The 21,521-nt window shown below is 57.2% G+C and overlaps 2 protein-coding genes across 8 annotated transcripts in view; both read right to left on the reverse strand.

Moving 5' to 3' along the window:
• Positions 1 to 8,516: 8,516 nt before the first annotated feature.
• Positions 8,517 to 16,627, reverse strand: LOC115384379 (hexokinase-2-like). Its single transcript, XM_030086625.1, has 5 exons — positions 16,519 to 16,627; positions 14,205 to 14,297; positions 9,814 to 9,976; positions 8,984 to 9,132; positions 8,517 to 8,651 (listed from the first exon to the last, which is right to left on the reverse strand). Exons 2-5 carry the CDS (start codon positions 14,295 to 14,297, stop codon positions 8,517 to 8,519), a joined length of 540 nt encoding a protein of 179 aa, XP_029942485.1. The 5' UTR covers positions 16,519 to 16,627.
• A 2,030-nt stretch (positions 16,628 to 18,657) lies between these two features.
• The window catches only part of uimc1 (ubiquitin interaction motif containing 1), a 35,608-nt gene continuing 32,744 nt past the window's right edge, over positions 18,658 to 21,521 (reverse strand). For 6 of the 7 annotated variants that reach the window (XM_030086631.1, XM_030086629.1, XM_030086632.1 and 3 more), the window contains 6 exons: positions 21,121 to 21,161; positions 20,708 to 20,820; positions 20,532 to 20,593; positions 20,097 to 20,424; positions 19,955 to 20,021; positions 18,658 to 19,850 (listed from right to left, as the gene is read on the reverse strand). In XM_030086631.1, the coding sequence (XP_029942491.1) occupies positions 19,616 to 19,850; positions 19,955 to 20,021; positions 20,097 to 20,424; positions 20,532 to 20,593; positions 20,708 to 20,820; positions 21,121 to 21,161 (846 nt within the window). In that variant the 3' untranslated portion in view covers positions 18,658 to 19,615. The remainder of the gene's footprint in view (positions 19,851 to 19,954; positions 20,022 to 20,096; positions 20,425 to 20,531; positions 20,594 to 20,707; positions 20,821 to 21,120; positions 21,162 to 21,521) is intronic. The other variant, XM_030086628.1, reaches the window with a different exon arrangement.

Below are 21,521 nucleotides of genomic sequence, written 5' to 3' on the forward strand. Positions count from 1 at the left end.
GAGAGGACGGAGCTGTGGACCGACGCCCCCTGCTGGAGGAACCTGGACAGACCCGGCAGGACCAGACCTGCTGGAGGGTCTGCTGGGACCGTCTGGAACCCTCTGTCAGCAACTCCCACCTCCAGGAGAGCTGGGGACAGGGAGTCCAGAGGACCATGTCCTCCGTGTCCTCCATGTCCTCCATGTCCTCCGTGTCCTCTGTGTCCTCCGTGTCCTCCATGTCCTCCGTGCCCTCCTCCATGTCCTTCATGTCCTCCGTGTCCTCCGTGTCCTCCGTGTCCTCCATGTCCTCCATGTCCTCCATGTCCTCCGTGTCCTCCGTGTCCTCCTCCATGTCCTCCGTGTCCTCCGTGTCCTCCGTGTCCTCCTCCATGTCCTCCGTGTCCTCCATGTCCTCCGTGTCCTCCTCCATGTCCTCCGTGTCCTCCATGTCCTCCATGTCCTCCTCCATGTCCTCCGTGTCCTCCATGTCCTCCGTGTCCTCCTCCATGTCCTCAATGTTCTCCATGTTCTCTGTGTCCTCCGTGTCCTCCGTGTCCTCCATGTCCTCCGTGTCCTCCGTGTCCTCTGTGTCCTCCGTGTCCTCCGTGTCCTCCATGTCCTCCGTGTCCTCCTCCATGTCCTCCATGTCCTCCGTGTCCTCCGTGTCCTCCATGTCCTCCATGTCCTCCGTGTCCTCCTCCATGTCCTCCATGTCCTCCGTGTCCTCCGTGTCCTCCGTGTCCTCCATGTCCTCCTCCATGTCCTCCGTGTCCTCCGTGTCCTCCATGTCCTCCTCCATGTCCTCCGTGTCCTCCATGTCCTCCTCCATGTCCTCCGTGTCCTCTGTGTCCTCCGTGTCCTCCATGTCCTCCATGTCCTCCTCCATGTCCTCCGTGTCCTCCGTGTCCTCCATGTCCTCCTCCATGTCCTCCGTGTCCTCCATGTCCTCCTCCATGTCCTCCGTGTCCTCCGTGTCCTCCATGTCCTCCTCCATGTCCTCCGTGTCCTCCGTGTCCTCCGTGTCCTCCATGTCCTCCATGTCCTCCTCCATGTCCTCCGTGTCCTCCGTGTCCTCCATGTCCTCCGTGTCCTCCATGTCCTCCATGTCCTCCATGTCCTCCGTGTCCTCCGTGTCCTCCATGTCCTCCGTGTCCTCCGTGTCCTCCTCCATGTCCTCCATGTCCTCCGTGTCCTCCGTGTCCTCCATGTCCTCCGTGTCCTCCGTGTCCTCCTCCATGTCCTCCATGTCCTCCGTGTCCTCCGTGTCCTCCATGTCCTCCATGTCCTCCGTGTCCTCCGTGTCCTCCGTGTCCTCCGTGTCCTCCATGTTCTCCATGTCCTGACCCGGGGAGACCCAGGACACTCTGGAGGGACTATGTCTCTGGGCTGGACTGGGAACGCCTCGGGATCCTCCAGGAAGAGCTGGAGGACTGGGGACAGGAAATCTGAGGACAGGAAGTCTGGGGACAGGGAGTCTGGAGACAGGGAGTCTGGAGACAGGGAGTCTGGAGACAGGAGGTCTGGGGACAGGGAGTCTGGAGACAGGAGGTCTGAGGACAGGGAGTCCGGAGACAGGGAGTCTGGAGACAGGAGGTCTGAGGACAGGGAGTCTGGAGACAGGGAGTCTGGGGACAGGAGGTCTGGGGACAGGGAGTCTGGAGACAGGAGGTCTGGAGACAGGAGGTCTGGAGACAGGAGGTCTGGGGACAGGGAGTCTGGAGACAGGAGGTCTGGAGACAGGAGGTCTGGAGACAGGGAGTCTGGGGACAGGGAGTCTGGGGACAGGAAGTCTGGAGACAGGGAGTCTGGGGACAGGACAGCTTCGCCACCGGCCGAAGTGGACGTGGCCCCAGCATGAGTCGACTGAGAATTATTCGTTTGCTTACAAAAATTACAAAGTGATTAACGAAAACCGGGTGACACTGCCCCCCTGAGGTCAGAGAGAGAAGACAGTTTTGGGGCGGAGCCGAGTCGCTCTTTATACGTACGGTGAGGCGTCGGCGTGCTGGCGTGTCTGAAAGAGTCAAAGAATCTGAAAATGTCTGCGAATAAACAGACGAATATTCTGGAGAGAGGAAAGCAGCTGTTTCGACGAAGTCCTAGGAGCTAGAATGCTGTGGGACGTACGGTGCACTGAGCCCTGTCCTCTAATGTCTGAATGTTCTTCCCTTTAGTCCCTTCATTGCTTTTCCCCTGCTGTCCCCCCCTTCGAGGGGGAGTCTTCTCCAGGTTCAGTTGCTGACTCCACTATTACGAGGGCCTACGAACAAGCTCCGTCCAGACCGGGAGGACACTCCTGTCGGTCCTGCCCGTGGACTGGCTTCGGTTCTACTGCTGGGATCCGTGGTTCTTGTGCTGGACCGTCCAACGGACTGTCCTCAACATAGTCCTAGGCTTTACTTCTTATTGTCTCATGCTAGCTGTTGCCAAAGCTGTCCGTCCCTGGGAGAGGGATCCCTCCATACTGTGGTTCTCCCCAAGATCTCTTCTTCTCCCACTGGGTTTCTGGAGTTTGTTCTTGCCGGATGTGAGGGTCTAAGGCGGTGGTTGCTTCGTTTTGTCTCCTTACTGTGAATTTGACATATTAACATTATGCTTATTCACTGTTTTTATTTTTACCAACCAATGTAACATCTTGAAGCCTCTGAGGCAGCTGCTGTTGTGATACTGGGCTGTACAAAAATACACTGATTGATTGATTGATTGATTGATTGATTGATTGATTGATTGATTGATTGATTGATTGATTGAGTCTCATGGAAGAAATGCTGGAATAAATTTCAGCTTTTGAGTTCTACTTTCTATCATTAGCCTGTCGTATCAGCTTCTCAGCTTTTTATATAGAATTAACAAAGTATCACTGGCCAGGCTGAAAGCTAAACAATAATGAGTCAACACAGAATTATTTCATTTGCTTCCAAAAATTACAAAGTGGTTAACAAAAAAATCCATCACCCCTGAACACATGGAGGGCTGTGAGTGACTGAAAGTAATTTTTAAAGCTCGGGTTGGCGATCTGAATGAGATCCATTTTTTAAAATACTGGTTAAAATGATCTTTATGACCCGATGGGAAGCGATTCATAGCCTGTTTTTAAATAGTTTGGAAAATATCTGCTATCTACAGCAGTAAAACAGGAAATACAGCAACCAGTAGTCTTGCCAGGACACCTTGGTTGTAAAAACCAATCAAATCCCTTCGCCGTTCGACCCACCCCCTGCGCGTGCATGTCAGTGGCGTGCACTGACCCTGGCTCAGCGCGCGTAGAAGGACGGAGCGTCGGTGCAGAACGGCAGAGAATGTTTGGGGGTTCACTTACTGTTGAGTGCGCCAGAACTTGGCGTAGTGCCAATAAAGACAAACGAAGAAACGAAGCGCTGAGGACAGGTTACTGGAACTCACTGGACGTCCCAACGGGAGCTCCTCCAATGGGGCGGGAGCTGGGCGGAGCCAGGCAGAGCCTTGGGGAGATGCTACATTCGTGCTACATGCTCGTTTTCCAAGATTGCCGACTCTAGCTTTAAGTTTAAAGCTCGTGCCCGAAGTTTTGAAGGAATGAGAGTTTTTTCAATCAAACGTCTCGAGGCTCCGCCCTCCCTCTGCTTTCGTGAGCGACCAAGCCACGCCCCTTTAATTGTGCACGCTCATTATCCGTGGGAAGAAAATGAGTTCCTCCAGTCCGCAGCGTCCTCCATGTCCAGCTGTTTTGGTGGGTGTTCAGCAGACGGTGGATGATCTGCTGGAGCTCCTGTGATGTTCGCCTGGAACCAGACCAACAGCTGGAGGCTCTGCTGAACACTGATCCACCGGAAACAAACCGAATCTCCGGACACGAGCCTTGAGTACCGAGGAATGTTTACAAGGCACACCGGACTCTGTTTCACGTGTTCTGGAAGAATTCTTTGCACTTTTTTGTTTATCCTCACGGGATGTTTTCAGTCGTGGCGTCCTGCTGTGCAGGTTTTACTGCTGGAGGATCACTTCATGGAGGAAACATCCAGTCTGCAAGCTGGCTTCCCAGAAACACCGACCTGTCAGAAAGCTCCCCGGTGGCCTTCTAATGACTTCTTTAGGACTCCAGGACGACAGTTCAGGACTTGGGACTCGGCTTGGGACTCGACTTGGGACTCGGCTTGGGACTCGACTCGGGACTCAGCTGGCTCGACTTGGGACTCGACTTGGGACTCGGCTTGGGACTCGACTTGGGACTCGGCTTGGGACTCGGCTTGGACTCGACTCGGGACTCAACTTGGGACTCGACTTGGGACTCGACTTGGGACTCGGCTTGGGACTCGACTTGGGACTCGACTTGGGACTCGGCTTGGACTCGACTTGGGACTCGACTTGGGACTCGGCTTGGGACTCGACTTGGGACTCGACTTGGGACTCGGCTTGGACTCGACTCGGGACTCAGCTGGCTCGACTTGGGACTCGACTTGGGACTCGGCTTGGGACTCGACTTGGGACTCGACTTGGGACTCGGCTTGGGACTCGACTTGGGACTCGACTTGGGACTCGGCTTGGGACTCGACTTGGGACTCGACTTGGGGCTCGACTTGGGACTCGACTTGGGACTCGACTTGGGACTCGACTCGGGACTCGACTCGGGACTCGACTTGGGACTCGACTTGGGACTCGACTCGGGACTCGACTTGGGACTCGGCTTGGGACTCGACTTGGGACTCGACTTGGGGCTCGACTTGGGACTCGACTTGGGACTCGGCTTGGGACTCGACTTGGGACTCGACTTGGGACTCGACTCGGGACTCGACTCGGGACTCGACTTGGGACTCGACTTGGGACTCGAGTGCAAAGACTTGAGACTCGACTTTGACTTGCAAAACAAGGACTTGGTCCCACCTCTGGTTTCAAGGACTGAAAGTTGACCACAAAAAAATAAAAACAATGCGGGAGGGGTGGTCGGCACTTCTGCAACTTGATGGCAACTCCTTTAACCTTTGACCTATCACACTTGAAGCAGTTGAAGCTCTTCCTAAAGCTTCTGTCTTATGTCTGAATTCTTGCTTGTGTTGGACGTCTGTGGACAGAAGCATCTTTCTCTCTCTCTGTCTTCCTCTCTCTCTCTCCCTCTCTATTTCTCTCTCTCTGTCTGTCTCTCTCTCTCTTTCTTCCTCCCTCTCTCGGTGCATGCTGGGAGTGGGAGGTGTTGGTGAGGCAGCAGAGTCTGACCAGGCAAAGTGAGTTTCTGAGACTTCTTCTCAGCTGTTCCAGGAGCTTCCAGCCCTCCTGCAGCTCAGGGAGCTGTGTGGACTGAGGTCTGGCTCCTGGGAGCTGTGTGGACCGGGTCCTGGTCTGGAGGGTCTGTGGTGCTGCTAGCAGGGCGCTAGCTGTTAGCACCATGGACGACACCAGGCTAACCAGGAAGCACGGGTTCAGGATGAAACCTGACTCCTCCTGCGGTGGAGGAGTGTGTCCAGGCAGTGGAGGAGTGTGTCCAGGCAGTGGAGGAGTGTGTCCAGGCGGTGGAGGAGTGTGTCCAGGCAGTGGAGGAGTGTGTCCAGGCAGTGGAGGAGTGTGTGTCCAGGCGGTGGAGGAGTGTGTGTCCAGGCAGTGGAGAAGTGTGTGTCCAGGCAGTGGAGAAGTGTGTGTCCAGGCAGTGGAGGAGTGTGTCCAGGCTGTGGAGGAGTGTGTGTCCAGGCGGTGGAGGAGTGTGTCCAGGCGGTGGAGGAGTGTGTCCAGGCGGTGGAGGAGTGTGTCCAGGCGGTGGAGGAGTGTGTCCAGGCGGTGGAGGAGTGTGTCCAGGCGGTGGAGGAGTGTGTCCAGGCGGTGGAGGAGTGTGTCCAGGCGGTGGAGGAGTGTGTCCAGGCGGTGGAGGAGTGTGTCCAGGCGGTGGAGGAGTGTGTCCAGGCGGTGGAGGAGTGTGTCCAGGCGGTGGAGGAGTGTGTGTCCAGGCGGTGGAGGAGTGTGTCCAGGCAGTGGAGGAGTGTGTCCAGGCTGTGGAGGAGTGTGTGTCCAGGCGGTGGAGGAGTGTGTCCAGGCGGTGGAGGAGTGTGTCCAGGCGGTGGAGGAGTGTGTCCAGGCGGTGGAGGAGTGTGTCCAGGCTGTGGAGGAGTGTGTCCAGGCGGTGGAGGAGTGTGTCCAGGACGAACGGGGCTGTGGTGAAGTTTGCTACTGAGGAGGAAACAGTGAACACCGTGGTCTCAGCTGGTGGACATCAGAGACCTGGTTCCTGTCCTCCTCTGTCCACACCGGCTAGAAGAGTCCTCCTGGGCAACTTCCTCCTTATACCAGAGACGTGGACATTATTAACGCCCTGTCCAGGTTTGGACAGGTGGTGTCTCCTCTGAGGACGCTGTCCTCTGGCTGGACGGACCCTGACCTCCGTCACATCGTGAGCTGCAGAAGAAGATCTTCATGGTGGTGAACAACAACCAGGAATCAAACCTGAGCTTCAGTCTCCATGGAGGGACGGACTACACCCTGTCCTCCACCACAGCATGGAGGGACGGACTACACCCTGTCCTCCACCTCACCATGGAGGGACGGACTACACCCTGTCCTCCACCTCACCATGGAGGGACGGACTACACCCTGTCCTCCACCTCACCATGGAGGGACGGACTACACCCTGTCCTCCACCACACCATGGAGGGAGGGACGGACTACACCCTGTCCTCCACCACACCATGGAGGGACGGACGACACCCTGTCCTCCACCACACCATGGAGGGACGGACGACACCCTGTCCTCCACCACACCATGGAGGGACGGACTACACCCTGTCCTCCACCACACCATGGAGGGACGGACTACACCCTGTCCTCCACCACAGCATGGAGGGACGGACTACACCCTGTCCTCCACCACACCATGGAGGGACGGACGACACCCTGTCCTCCACCACACCATGGAGGGACGGACGACACCCTGTCCTCCACCACACCATGGAGGGACGGACTGCACCCTGTCCTCCACCACGCCATGGAGGGACGGACTACACCCTGTCCTCCACCACGCCATGGAGGGACGGACTACACCCTGTCCTCCACCACACCATGCAGACTACACCCTGTCCTCCACCACACCATGGAGGGACGGACGACACCCTGTCCTCCACCACACCATGGAGGGACGGACGACACCCTGTCCTCCACCACACCATGGAGGGACGGACTACACCCTGTCCTCCACCACACCATGGAGGGACGGACTACACCCTGTCCTCCACCACAGCATGGAGGGACGGACTACACCCTGTCCTCCACCACGCCATGGAGGGACGGACTACACCCTGTCCTCCACCACAGCATGGAGGGACGGACTGCACCCTGTCCTCCACCGCACCATGGAGGGACGGACTACACCCTGTCCTCCACCACACCATGCAGACTACACCCTGTCCTCCACCACAGCATGGAGGGACGGACTGCACCCTGTCCTCCACCTCACCATGGAGGGACAGACTACACCCTGTCCTCCACCACACCATGCAGACTACACCCTGTCCTCCACCTCACCATGGAGGGACGGACTACACCCTGTCCTCCACCACGGACAACATGAGACGCTTCAGGAGGACAGGAGGGACACCTGAGGAGGACCTGTCCTGAGGGGGACGCTGCTGGAGGAGGTGACGGAGGAGGAGGTGGTGAAGAGGGAGAGGAGAGCGGTGGAGGAGGTGACGGAGAGGAAAGAGGTGGAGGAGGAGGACGACGGGAGGAGGTGAACAGGAAGCGTGGAGAGAGGACTGGAGCAGAAGAAGGAGGTGGAGGAGGGGAAGACAAAGATGGAGAGCAGACTGGTGGAGGTGGAGCAGAGGTGGAGCCTCTCTCTCTCTCAGGAGGGTCCTGTGGGTGGAGCTGCTGGTCTGGACTCTCAGGAAGGTGGAGTTCTGACTGGAGGCCAGGAGGAGGCGGAGCAAACTGTGACCGATGGAGTGAGGGTGGAGGTGGAGATGGAGGAGGAGGGGAGCAGCAGGATGGAGCTGCCAGATAAGAGGAAACAGAAAGAAGTGGGCGGAGCTAAAGGAAAGAGGGTCAAGTCGAATAAGAGGAAGTTGGTGAGTTCCCAGGAGACTGAGACTGATCAGAGCTCAGCTGAAGAGGGTGGAGGAGGGAGGGTGGAGGAGGGAGCAGAGACTCTCTGGAGGAGGGTGGAGGAGGGAGGGTGGAGGAGGGAGGGTGGAGGAGGGAGGGTGGAGGAGGGAGCAGGGACTCTCTGGAGGAGGGTGGAGGAGGGAGGGTGGAGGAGGGAGGGTGGAGGAGGGAGCAGGGACTCTCTGGAGGAGGGTGGAGGAGGGAGGGTGGAGGAGGAGGGTGGAGGAGGGAGGCAGGGACTCTCTGGAGGAGGGTGGAGGAGGGAGCAGGGACTCTCTGGAGGAGGGTGGAGGAGGGAGCAGGGACTCTCTGGAGGAGGGTGGAGGAGGGAGCAGGGACTCTCTGGAGGAGGGTGGAGATCATCACTGGGACTTTTGGGCCGAGGAGGTCCAGGAGGAGTTTATGGGAAAACAGCAATGAAGAGATTCTTGGAAAAAACCAAGACTAAAGAAGGTGTGCAGGTGGAGGAGGACTGCTCAGACCTGGAGGACTCGGTGAGTTTTGGTCCAGTCAGCATGAAGCATGACGGAGCTGACGGAGCTGACGGAGCTGACGGAGCTGACGGAGCTGACGGAGCTGACGGAGCGGAGGAATACAGGCTGGAGAAGCTGCTGCAGAGAGCGAGAGAAGAGCTGAAAGAACAGACGGAAAAGGAGGAGTTCCCATGACTCTCTCTCATGGAGAAGACTCTGCTGAGCCTGAAGGAGGCTTCAGACGATGGAGGAGTCTGAGCCTGATGAGAGACCTGCCTGGACAGCTGCTGGACAGGAGGACGCTGCTGGGACTGGAGACGGGTTTGACATGTGAAGAAAGGGTGTTTTAAAATCAACCTCTCTCTCTCTGTCTGTCTCTGTCTCTCTCTCTCTCTCTCTGCCTCTCTGTCTCTCTCTCTCTGCCTCTCTGTCTCTCTCTCTCTGCCTCTCTGTCTCTGTCTCTCTCTCACCTGTTCTCCGGTTCCCAGCATGACGTTCTGCGGGACGCTGCAGATCTGACTGTCCATCTTCAGAACCTTCTGCTGCTCGTCCTCCACTCGGACATGGAGAACACGGAAGTTGGTTCCACCCAGATCCAGAGCCAGGAAGTCGCCTTTCTCTGCAGGAGAACATGGAGGTGGAGCCGACTTCATCCGTTCTCTGTTCCTGATCCCACCGGTCCCGTCAGGGTTCTAGCGGGTCGGGGTTCTAGCGGTTCTCACCGGTCCCGTCGGGGTTCTAGCGGTTCTCACCGGTCCCGTCAGGGTTCTAGCGGTTCTCACCAGTTCCGTCAGGGTTCTAGCGGTTCTCACTGGTCCCGTCGGGGTTCTAGCGGTTCTCACCGGTTCCGTCAGGGTTCTAGCGGGTCGGGGTTCTAGCGGTTCTCACCGGTCCCGTCAGGGTTCTAGCGGGTCGGGGTTCTAGCGGTTCTCACCGGTTCCGTCGGGGTTCTAGCGGGTCAGGGTTCTAGCGGTTCTCACCGGTTCCGTCGGGGTTCTAGCGGTTCTCACCGGTCCCGTCAGGGTTCTAGCGGGTCGGGGTTCTAGCGGTTCTCACCGGTCCCGTCAGGGTTCTAGCGGGTCAGGGTTCTAGCGGTTCTCACCGGTCCCGTCAGGGTTCTAGCGGGTCGGGGTTCTAGCGGTTCTCACCGGTTCCGTCGGGGTTCTAGCGGGTCAGGGTTCTAGCGGTTCTCACCGGTCCCGTCGGGGTTCTAGCGGTTCTCACCGGTCCCGTCGGGGTTCTAGCGGTTCTCACCGGTCCCGTCAGGGTTCTAGCGGGTCGGGGTTCTAGCGGTTCTCACCGGTCCCGTCGGGCGTGGCGCGGACGAAGCTGGGCAGCATCTTGACGGCGGCCCGGTGGTGGGAATGTTTTCCTAAACCTCGGATCAGGTCTCTCCTCAGACGGACGCCGACGTTCCGCAGGGTTCCGAGAGACAGACGGAACGGCTGCAGCAGCTGCTGGACCTGAGCACACACACACACACACACACACAGACAGACACACACACACACACACACACACACACACACACACCTGGGTGTCAGTGCTTCAGAGGGGGTTCGAACACGTGACCTCACAGCTCTTTATCTGGTCAGTGGCTGGTACACTGCAGCACACTGTGACTGTGTGTGTGTGTGTGTGTGTGTGTGTGTGTGTGTGTGTGTGTGTGTGTGTGTGTCTGTGTGTGTGTGTGTGTGTGTGTGTGTCTGTCTGTGTCTGTCTGTGTCTGTCTGTGTGTGTGTGTGTGTGTGTGTCTGTCTGTGTGTGTGTGTGTGTGTGTGTGTGTGTGTCTGTGTCTGTCTGTGTCTGTCTGTGTGTGTGTGTGTGTAGTGACACACCCTGCACAGTCATCTTATTGTGAAAGAACTCCTGAATACCTGGGACATGTTGGAACAGTGCTTCTTCACTCGGCACAAACCCAGATGGCTGACACACACACACACACACACACACACACACACACACACACACATACACACACACACATACACACACACACACACACACACACACATACACACACACACATACACACACAGACACACACACACACACACACACACACAGACAGACGTCCAGGTCCACTAGAACCCCTAGAACCCCAACAGACCAGGACCAGGATGTGGACCAGGACCAGGACCAGCAGGCCAGAGACAGGCTGTCTGTAAGAGGAGCTCCGGACCGCAGCCCCCCCCCCAAACTCTCAGCCAACGATCAGCGTCACTCTGGAACCCCCCCCCCCCCCCCCAGTCTGCAGGACATCACAGGCTACAGGAGACCCCCCCCCCCCCCCCCCCCCCCCCATCACATCACATCACATCACATCCAGAACCCGGTCCATCAGTACTGGCGCCCCCCAGGGCTGTGTCCTCTCCCCACTGCTCTTCTCCCTCTGCACCTCAGCCCCCCCACTGTGAAGCTCCTGACCCCTGGTGGTCTCGGGGGCGGGGCCAGGCAGGCAGGAGGTGGAGCAGCTGGTCCGGCGGTGCAGGAGAACCACCTGGACCTGAACCCTCTGCAGACTGTGGAGACGACCCCCCCCCCCCCCCCCCAGCAACACAGTGCAGGTGGACCCCTTCAGGTTCCTGGGTTCTGCAGTCTCCCGGGACCTGAAGTGGACCCCCCGGACCCCCCACAGAGACGCTGTGAGGAGAAAGGCCCAGCAGAGGGTCTACTTCCTGCCGGGTCAGGAAGTAGACCCTGCCCCGGGAGCTGCCGGTCCTGGTCCTGTCCTCTGCTCCTCAGCACGGTCTGGTTTGGTTCGGCCTCCAAACAGGACAGGCACCCCCCAGGGCCCTCCATCCAGGGCCCGGATCTCTCCAGGGTCAGGAAGAGGGCTGGTGACCTCTGACCCTTCACACCCTGCTCAGACCCTCTTCAGACTCCTGCCGTCTGGCAGGCGTTACAGAACTCTGCAGACCAGAACCAGCAGACTGAGGAGCAGTCCCCCCCGGGCCGTGACCCCGATGACCTCTGAAGGACTGCGTCTCCGGCCCTGCTGGCCCTCCTCAGACCCGGCTCCGCTCCCTGCAGGTGTCGTCATGCTGCCGAGGTTCTGCTGAGGTTCTGCTGAGGTTCTGCTGAGGTTCTGCTGGTTCTGCTGAGGTTCTGCTGAGGTTCTGCTGAGGTTCTGCTGAGGTTCTGCTGGTTCTGCTGAGGTTCTGCTGGTTCTGCTGGTTCTGCTGAGGTTCTGCTGGTTCTGCTGAGGTTCTGCTGAGGTTCTGCTGAGGTTCTGCTGGTTCTGCCGAGGTTCTGCTGGTTCTGCTGGTTCTGCCGAGGTTCTGCTGAGGTTCTGCTGAGGTTCTGCTGGTTCTGCTGAGGTTCTGCTGAGGTTCTGCTGAGGTTCTGCTGGTTCTGCTGAGGTTCTGCTGAGGTTCTGCTGGTTCTGCTGAGGTTCTGCTGAGGTTCTGCTGGTTCTGCTGGTTCTGCTGAGGTTCTGCTGGTTCTGCTGAGGTTCTGCTGGTTCTGCTGAGGTTCTGCTGAGGTTCTGCTGGTTCTGCTGAGGTTCTGCTGAGGTTCTGCTGGTTCTGCTGGTTCTGCTGAGGTTCTGCTGAGGTTCTGCTGAGGTTCTGCTGGTTCTGCTGAGGTTCTGCTGAGGTTCTGCTGAGGTTCTGCTGGTTCTGCCGAGGTTCTGCTGAGGTTCTGCTGAGGTTCTGCTGGGGTTCTGCTGAGGTTCTGCTGGGGTTCTGCTGAGGTTCTGCTGGTTCTGCTGAGGTTCTGCTGAGGTTCTGCTGAGGTTCTGCTGGTTCTGCTGAGGTTCTGCTGAGGTTCTGCTGGGGTTCTGCTGAGGTTCTGCTGGTTCTGCTGAGGTTCTGCTGGTTCTGCTGAGGTTCTGCTGAGGTTCTGCTGGGGTTCTGCTGAGGTTCTGCTGGGGTTCTGCTGGTTCTGCTGGTTCTGCTGGTTCTGCTGGTTCTGTCAGTGCTTCCTTATTCTAGTTGTTGACGTTCTGCCTCTCCTGTTGTGTTTCTCAGTATCGAACCTTCATTTCACTTGATGTCATTTGACCGCTGTCTCTGATCTTTCTGTGTTTCTCCTTCGGGGTTCCTCTGGTTCCTCTGGTTCCTCTGGTTCCTCTGGTTCCTCTGGTTCCTCTGGTCCAGCTGAGGCACAGTCCTGGTTTGTTGACGAACCTGGACAGCAAAATCTTTCTAACAAGCGAATGCTAACGACTGCTGGACCCTTCCTCGCTGCAGCGGGACATTTACAGATGAAGAAATGAAACAAACAAAAAGACTCCAGAAAAAGTCCTGAGCTCCGGGCCTGGACGTCGTCTCCGTCTCTGTCTCCGTCTCCGTCAGTCCAGCTCCACTTCAAAGAGACGGAATAGTTTCCATTCTTCACGCGTCAAACCGAACAAAACCTCCTGAAGCAGCAGAGGAATGTGGACCAGTCTGCCGAGAACCTGTTCCCCGGCATGACGCTATCAGCGCTAACCCCGCTAACAGCAGCGCTAACCCCGCTATCAGCAGCGCTAACCACGCTAGCAGCAGCGCTAACCACGCTAGCAGCAGCGCTAACCACGCTAGCAGCGCTAACCCCGCTATCAGCAGTGCTAACTGCTCTAGCAGCAGCGCTAACCGTGCTAACAGCAGCGCTAACCGCACTATCAGCAGCGCTAACCACGCTAACAGCAGCGCTAACCGCGCTATCAGCAGCGCTAACCCCGCTAGCAGCAGCGCTAACCGCTCTAGCAGCAATAACCACTAGGGATGGGACGGGATCTCGTGTCACGAGATCTCACGAGATCGAAATGCCGCGAGATTTCTCGTCCATGCGTTGAACGATATTGAGTCGGTTTACATGCAGGCAGTAACTCTTTATTAACTGAAACATTGACGGAATAACACATTACACGGCGCACAGCCATATAAACACGTACAAAAACCCGAATATGCTCATATTCTTATTTAAAAACCTGGTCGAAAGGGACAAATACTGCTCTGCCATGTTCTATCCGCAAGGCATCTTGGTCTTTTGAGTCCAGGAACTACTCGTCATACAGTTTAATTATTACGACGTAAAGAAAATGTGCAGAAACGATGGTTCAGTTCTTCTCTTTTACTGGAAAAACGATGCATCGCATCAGTGAACATGTGACCACGTCTTGCTGCTAACAACATGCAGAGAGCCTGCAGCCCTTCTTCTGTGGTGTCTGTGTAAAATAAGGTTGAACGTGCAAACAGCACACCTAGTGGCAGGAAGTGCAAATGCAGTCATGGCGTCGTCTGTGGCCGTGGTCTGAATGGGGCTGGCGAACCAGGCAGCCGCCTCGGGCGCAGTGTACAGGGGGGGGCGTGGCCGTACAACGGGCGTGTTCCGTGTGAGCACCGCTCTGCGCCGCTCCGACGCTGCATGTGAGCGCCGCACCGCTCGGCACCAACCCCCCCGTCTCGTCTCCATCTCGTGGACTCAATCTCGTGAGACATCTCGTCTCGTGGAATTTGTGTCTTGTCCCACCCCTACTAACCACGCTAACAGCAGCGCTAACCACGCTATCAGCAGCGCTAACCACGCTAGCAGCGCTAACCACAGTCACCACGTTAACAGGTCTGACAGCGCTCACCCTGAACCCTGCTAGCTATGCTAATGCTGAAGGCGGCTGGCGGCCATGATGTCTCCAGCAGGACTTCTGTCTTCAAAAGACTCGTTTCTACCGTGTTCTGTTGAAGCTGAGTGAGTCGTTTTCAGGACCTGTCCCAGCAGGTCTTCGGGGATCCCGTCCACGTGCAGCGTCGCCGTCTCGCCGTTCATTCTGGCCGTCTTGGAATCGTCAGCGTTGCTCATCTGAACAGAGAAACAACAAACTCAACTGACAGTCAGTCTGCAGCCGGAACTGCCAGACCCCAGACCCCAGACCCCAGACCCCCTGCAGTACCCCCTCCCCCGCCCCCCCAGCACCATCAGTCCTGCGAGTCACAGACCCCGGGTCTACGTTCCAGTCATGGAACCGGGTCTACGTTCCAGACATGTCTGTAGTTTGTTGGAACTGGGAACCAATCAGAACGCTCTCGGTTCCACGTCATGGTCGTTGGTTTCCATGGAAACGCTTCCGCCTCAGTCCCACTGTCTCAGGGACCTCTGGACTCGTCAAAGCAGAACCAATCAAGTCCAGCTGGGCTCAAGTTCTAGTTCTTGACTTCCTGGTGAAGAAGCTCACCTTGGCTTCAGAAACACTGAACTTATTGGCTGTTTCTCAGAGGGCGGAGCCAGAGGCGGGGCATGCCAGCAGGTAAACCAGGCATCTGCCTGGGGCCCCGGCTTTTAGGGGCCCCCACAAGGAGGCCCCTGAGAGACCGGGTACCCCAAGTGCTACATGTACTGCACAGAAACGACAACAATCGGCATTTTTGATGCAATTATGAAACGACGACGTAGCAAACCCCCTCGGGGGGCCCCGCACGGCAGCGCTGTCTGCGTCAATCAGGCAGCCGCAAGCTTTACTGAATAATGTAGTTATTGATCAGCCAGGGCTGTCAGGGACTTCTGTTGGTCCCTGGGTCTAATAGAAGAGGTTTGGGGTTCTCTAAGTTTCAGTAAACATATTATAGCTGGGCCGTTACCGCGGTAACGTGCTGTAACGCAGCACGTTACCGCGGTAACGTGCTGCGTTACCGCGACACTCTTATCGCGCCAGAAATAAAATGTCGCCGTTAATCAGCTGTTCAGAGTTGGGTCTGGGAGCTGGGCTACATGCAGGCTCTGCAGCTCACTCTGATATCGTTCAGTGTGGATGGTGCCTGGCCCAGCCTGGCTGAATATCGCTGTGGGGGAACAAGACGAACCTGTCCTGCACCGGGAGTCACACCGCCTCCTGCTGAGCGTCAAAAACACACTGGCGCTTTTAGCGGGGAAACACGGTCCATCCCTCATTACCTGTCATATTGAACTCGGCCCAATTATCAGAAAAATCAGGAGGAGAAGGCTGGTGTAAGGCACACACTGAACCCAGGAGCGCAAATATGAAAAAAAATGAAAATCGAACTTAAAGGACGTGTTTTGCCGGAGCACCGTTTCTCCCGCTGGGCCTTCTTCAGCCACTGAAAACACACAAAACAAAGAACATTTCCCTTCAACACACACTCTGGATTAACAAAGGTGAGGATGAGGCACAATCCGGCCTGACTGAAGTGATCCTGCCTGCTCTGTCTGAGGGTCGGAGATATGAGGAAGTGTGAGGAAGTGTGGCTCATCAGAAGATCCACGGTTCATGTTTCTGACTTGGTTGATGACACATGAACACCTGTGTCAGATTACCTGCTGGTTTCCTGAGATGCTGCTGATTATTCATGTCTATTGAATAAACAGAAACGTTCTTGAGGACTTATTTCTTATTTATGTAACACACACACATTGTGAACGGCCTTGGCAGACTTCAAATGAGCCGTTTTAATCGCGATTAACTCCAGGATTACAATTACTCACGATGAAGGAATTTAATCGTTGCCCAGCTCTAATACGTATCAAATGTCCCGAAAATTGTGTGGAAAAAAAATTAAAAAAATTCGGTGTGCAGGATGGGGTGGGGGGGGGGGGTGGGGGGTTGGGGGGGGGGCGAGGATCTTTTCCGCTTGGAGCCCCAGGAGCCTTGCCCCACCAGGAGGAGCTCATTGACATCTGTAAAACGCCGTAAAAAACGCGCGTCTGGCTCGTTTAAAACGCGTGTTTTTACGGCGTTGTATGAATAACCGGACGATCCGCCGCCTTCAGCTGCAGCTGCGGAAAAACGCGCGTTTTTTACGCCCGTTTTATTAAAAACCGGCGTCTAAAGGATCAGACGCGTTGGATTAGTGGCGAATTGTGACTCTTTTGGCTTTCCATACAGATGCGCCGACCCGCTTCGGGCGCGCGGACCCGGTCTCAGACACACCGACCCGGTCCCGGATACGCGGAGTCGCTCCGGGCGCGCGGGAGGCGGCTTCTTTTAAGAACATCAAACGAACCGATCTGTGGCGGCTCCTCTGATCTGCGGCTCTGAAACCGGAGCCGAGGGTTCAGAGACACTCACCTCTGGTCCCGGTCCTGGTCCTGTCCTCGTCCTCGTCCTGGTCCTGGTCCTGGTCCTGGTCCTGGCTGATGCAGACTGACGGCTCAACTCACCTCAGCTCCTCTTCACGCCTCCTGTGTCGCAACGTCAACCTCCGAACACCGGAGACACCAGGAGACAGGCTGAGACACCAGGAGACAGACAGACCGGCAGAGACACCAGGAGACAGGCTGAGACACCAGGAGACAGGCTGAGACAGACAGAGACACCAGGAGACAGACTGAGACCGGCAGAGACACCAGGAGACAGGCTGAGACACCAGGAGACAGACTGAGACCGGCAGAGACACCAGGAGACAGACAGAGACACCAGGAGACAGGCTGAGACCGGCAGAGACACCAGGAGACAGGCTGAGACACCAGGAGACAGACTGAGACCGGCAGAGACACCAGGAGACAGACAGAGACACCAGGAGACAGACTGAGACCGGCAGAGACACCAGGAGACAGGCTGAGACCGGCAGAGACACCAGGAGACAGGCTGAGACACCAGGAGACAGGCTGAGACCGGCAGAGACACCAGGAGACAGGCTGAGACACCAGGAGACAGGCTGAGACCGGCAGAGACACCAGGAGACAGGCTGAGACCGGCAGAGACACCAGGAGACAGGCTGAGACACCAGGAGACAGGCTGAGACCGGCAGAGACACCAGGAGACAGGCTGAGACACCAGGAGACAGGCTGAGACCGGCAGAGACACCAGGAGACAGGCTGAGACCGGCAGAGACACCAGGAGACAGGCTGAGACCGGCAGAGACACCAGGAGACAGACTGAGACCGGCAGAGACACCAGGAGACAGGCTGAGACACCAGGAGACAGACTGAGACCGGCAGAGACACCAGGAGACAGGCTGAGACACCAGGAGACAGACTGAGACCGGCAGAGACACCAGGAGACAGACAGAGACACCAGGAGACAGACTGAGACCGGCAGAGACACCAGGAGACAGACAGAGACACCAGGAGACAGACTGAGACCGGCAGAGACACCAGGAGACAGGCTGAGACCGGCAGAGACACCAGGAGACAGGCTGAGACACCAGGAGACAGGCTGAGACCGGCAGAGACACCAGGAGACAGGCTGAGACACCAGGAGACAGGCTGAGACCGGCAGAGACACCAGGAGACAGGCTGAGACCGGCAGAGACACCAGGAGACAGGCTGAGACACCAGGAGACAGGCTGAGACCGGCAGAGACACCAGGAGACAGGCTGAGACACCAGGAGACAGGCTGAGACCGGCAGAGACACCAGGAGACAGGCTGAGACTGGCAGAGACACCAGGAGACAGGCTGAGACCGGCAGAGACACCAGGAGACAGACTGAGACCGGCAGAGACACCAGGAGACAGGCTGAGACACCAGGAGACAGACTGAGACCGGCAGAGACACCAGGAGACAGGCTGAGACACCAGGAGACAGACTGAGACCGGCAGAGACACCAGGAGACAGACAGAGACACCAGGAGACAGACTGAGACCGGCAGAGACACCAGGAGACAGGCTGAGACCGGCAGAGACACCAGGAGACAGACAGAGACACCAGGAGACAGACAGAGACTCCAGGAGACACGCTGAGACAGACACGTGGACACAAAAAATCAACCTGAAGAGAAAAAGAATTCTGAAAGAAACTTTTTGGACTGAAGGTTTTTTACTTTGAAAGCACGAAAATTGTCTTTCTTTCTCTCACGCGCGCGCGCGCACACACACACACAAAATTACACACGCTCACGATTTTACACAATATGATGCAACTGGACACGACTAGAAATGCAGGAACGAGACGAGTCGGTGGAAAACTTCACAATTTATTCAAACATCTCAGCAGGTAAAACTTCACAAGGCGGAGTCACGTTCCTCCCACACACACACACACACACACACACACACACACACACACACACACACACACACACACACACACACACAGACACACACACACACACACACACACACACACACAGCACTCCGGAGGAGGAGCAGCTCTGGCAAATCCTGACATGAAGGTTTCTTCATCTGACAGTTGGTGAAGTAACCCCATTGAGAAAGCTGGTTAGCCAACAGCAGGGCGGCTAGCAGGGCGGCTAGCAGGGACGCTAAAGCAGGGCGGCTAGCAGGGACGCTAAAGCAGGGCGGCTAGCAGGGACGCTAAAGCAGGGCGGCTAGCAGGGACGCTAAAGCAGGGCGGCTAGCAGGGACGCTAAAGCAGAGCGGCTAGCAGGGACACTAAAGCAGGGCAGCTAGCAGGGCGGCTAGCAGGGACGCTAAAGCAGGGCGGCTAGCAGGGCCGCTAAAGCAGGGAGGCTAGCAGGGACACCACGCAGGAACGCTAAAGCAGAGCCACTAGCACGGCCGCTAAAGCAGGGATGCTACGCAGGAACACTAAAGCAGGGCCGCTAAAGCAGGGTGGCTAGCCTGGCCGTTAGCAGGGCCGCTAAAGCAGGGATGCTACGCAGGAACACTAAAGCAGGGCCGCTAAAGCAGGGTGGCTAGCCTGGCCGTTAGCAGGGCCACTAAAGCAGGGATGCTACGCAGGAACACTAAAGCAGGGCCGCTAGCAGGGCCGCTAAAGCAGTGCGGCTAGCCTGGCCGTTAGCAGGGCCGCTAAAGCAGGGCCGCTGAAGCAGGGTGGCTAGCAGGGCCGCTAAATCAGGGCGGCTAACACGGCCACTAAAACAGGGCCGCTAGCATGGCCGCTAAAGCAGGGCCACTAAGCAGGAATGCTAAAGCAGGCCCGCTAGCAGAGCCGCTTGCACGGCTGCTAAAGCAGGGTCGCTAGCAGGGCCGCTAAAGCAGAGCCGCTAGCAGGGCAGCTAGCAGGGAAGCTAGCAGGGCAGCTAGCAGGGAAGCTAGCAGGGCAGCTAGCAGGGCCGCTAAAGCAGAGCCGCCAGCAGGGCAGCTAGCAGGGAAGCTAGCAGGGCAGCTAGCAGGGCCCGGGATGCTAGCAGGCCATATCTTGCACATTACCTCCTCCTCTTTAGGAGATGCTGCTGCTCAACATCAGGCCCCGCCCACATGTAGAGACCCCGCCCCAGAGTTAGACATCCTGCTGTCACTGGTCATAGAAGCAGAAGCTCCGCCCCCTCGCTCTCAGCGCCGCCTGCTGGACGGCTTCTTGGCTCGCTGCCTCCGGAAGTCCAGCAGGCAGTCGGTGGCCTCAGAGATGGGGGTGAAGGTCCTGATGGGGGAGCGGCTGGTCCGGGACGCCGCTCCGTCTCCGTCTCCGTCTCCGTCTCCGTCATCGTCGTCCCGCAGGTCCACCACATCACTGCCAGGACCGACAACACACACACTCTTCACACCATCACACACACAGCCGGGCCACACGAGGCGTTCAGGTACACACACTCTCTCTCACTCACACACACACACACACACACACACACACACACTCCTACCTGTCGGGGTGGCCGGGGTCAGAGGTCGCAGCGGGCCTCCTCCTCGCCCTGCGGAGCTTCACCTTCACTGCACAGAGAGCGGAGAGCGTCAGACCCGGAGCGCCGTGGTTCTCCGGCCAGCGGGTGGAAACAGAGCGGTTACCATGGAGATGGGGGTCTGGCCCCGCCTCCCCGTCACAGTACGCCGCATGCAGCTCGATCCGGTCGGTGGCGAACGGCCTCCGACACAGAGGACAGTCCACGGCTGGCCGGCTGACGGGAGAGACCGCCTCCTCCGCCTCCAGCTCCTCCACCTCCTCCACCTCCGGACCCCCTCGCTCCTCCACCTCCTCCACCTCCGGACCCCCTCGCTCCTCCACCTCCTCCACCTCCGGACCCCCTCGCTCCTCCACCTCCTCCAGCCGCCCCCCCTCACCAGCTGCTGAGTCGCCTCTGGAAACAAGGTGCAGCTCAGGACTCGATCCTACAGGCTGAGGAGGAGACACTGATCCGTGTTAGCATGTTAGCATCACAGCTGCTAGCTCTCTGTCATGATCCATGTTAGCATGTGGTAGCATTAGCTGAGCGCAGGCTTCACCTTGTCTTGGTCCTCGGTGTCCATGGCGAGCTCCGGAATGCTAACGCCGCTCAGCTGAGTTTCTGTTTGAACAAACAGAAGAAACCAAGTTCTTTGTTTCCAGGTTCTGGTTTGAAAAGAACTCAAACTGCTGAGGCGGCGCAACGTTTGAGAGACCAGAGGAAGTCGGAGCACACCTGGACAAACCTCGCAGTCCGTCTCCACCTGAGAGTCCCCTCCGTCTCCACCCGCCTCGTCCTCCTCGAGGCTCCTCCCTCCATCCGGCTGCTGTCCACTCCTCACTCGCAGCCTGAATCAACGACGGACATTCAGCAGGTCCACGCACCACCGTTTTCACCTCCTTCACGCTAAAAGCACAGGTTTAGACCTGAAACAGCTAATCATTGGCTAGCTAGTTAGCATGCCAACTCCAGGACCAGTCCGAGGCTATCTAGTTAGCATGCTAACTCTAGGACCAGGCCGAGGCTAGCTAGTTAGCATGCTAACTCCTGGACCAGCAGTACTGATTCCTTCAGTCAGACTGCAGCTCAGAGGTTTGAGGTGAGATGAAGCTGCTGCTGCCCCCTGCTGGCCGGCGGCGGGGCTCTACCTGGAGGCAGCAGGCTGAGGAGGCTCCGGAGAAACACGCTCCTGCAGGGTGAGAACCAGCAGGGTTAGCTTCCAGGCTAACAGGCTCACAGAAGGCTGGAAAAATGCAAACAGAGGCTAGCACAAGGCTAAAAGAGGCTAACAGAAAGGCTAAAACAATGCAAATAGAGGCTAACTGAGGCTAACAGAAACAACCACACACAGCTCACAGGTAAATACAAGGCTTACAGAGGCTAACAGAAGCTAACAGAGGCTAACAGATGCCAACAGATGCCAACAGAAGCTAACAGAGGCTAACAGAAGCTAACAGAGGCTAGCAGATACCAACAGATGCCAACAGAAGCTAACAGAGGCTAACAGAAGCTAACAGAGGCTAACAGAAGCTAACAGAGGCTAACAGAT

The sequence above is a fragment of the Salarias fasciatus genome, unplaced genomic scaffold (assembly GCF_902148845.1).
Source record: "Salarias fasciatus unplaced genomic scaffold, fSalaFa1.1, whole genome shotgun sequence".
Lineage (NCBI taxonomy): Eukaryota > Metazoa > Chordata > Actinopteri > Blenniiformes > Blenniidae > Salarias > Salarias fasciatus.

Excerpts from the sequence above, each read along its gene's own strand:
- LOC115384379 (XM_030086625.1), bottom strand. The coding sequence starts at position 14,297 with ATGAGCAACGCTGACGATTCCAAGACGGCCAGAATGAACGGCGAGACG. Across the intron at positions 9,977-14,204 it reads CCGAAGACCTGCTGGGACAG|GTCCAGCAGCTGCTGCAGCC; the intron begins GTCCTGAAAACG and ends GTGTGTGCTCAG. Across the intron at positions 8,652-8,983 it reads TGCTGGGAACCGGAGAACAG|CAGCTTCTCCAGCCTGTATT; the intron begins GTGAGAGAGAGA and ends CGCTCTCTGCAG.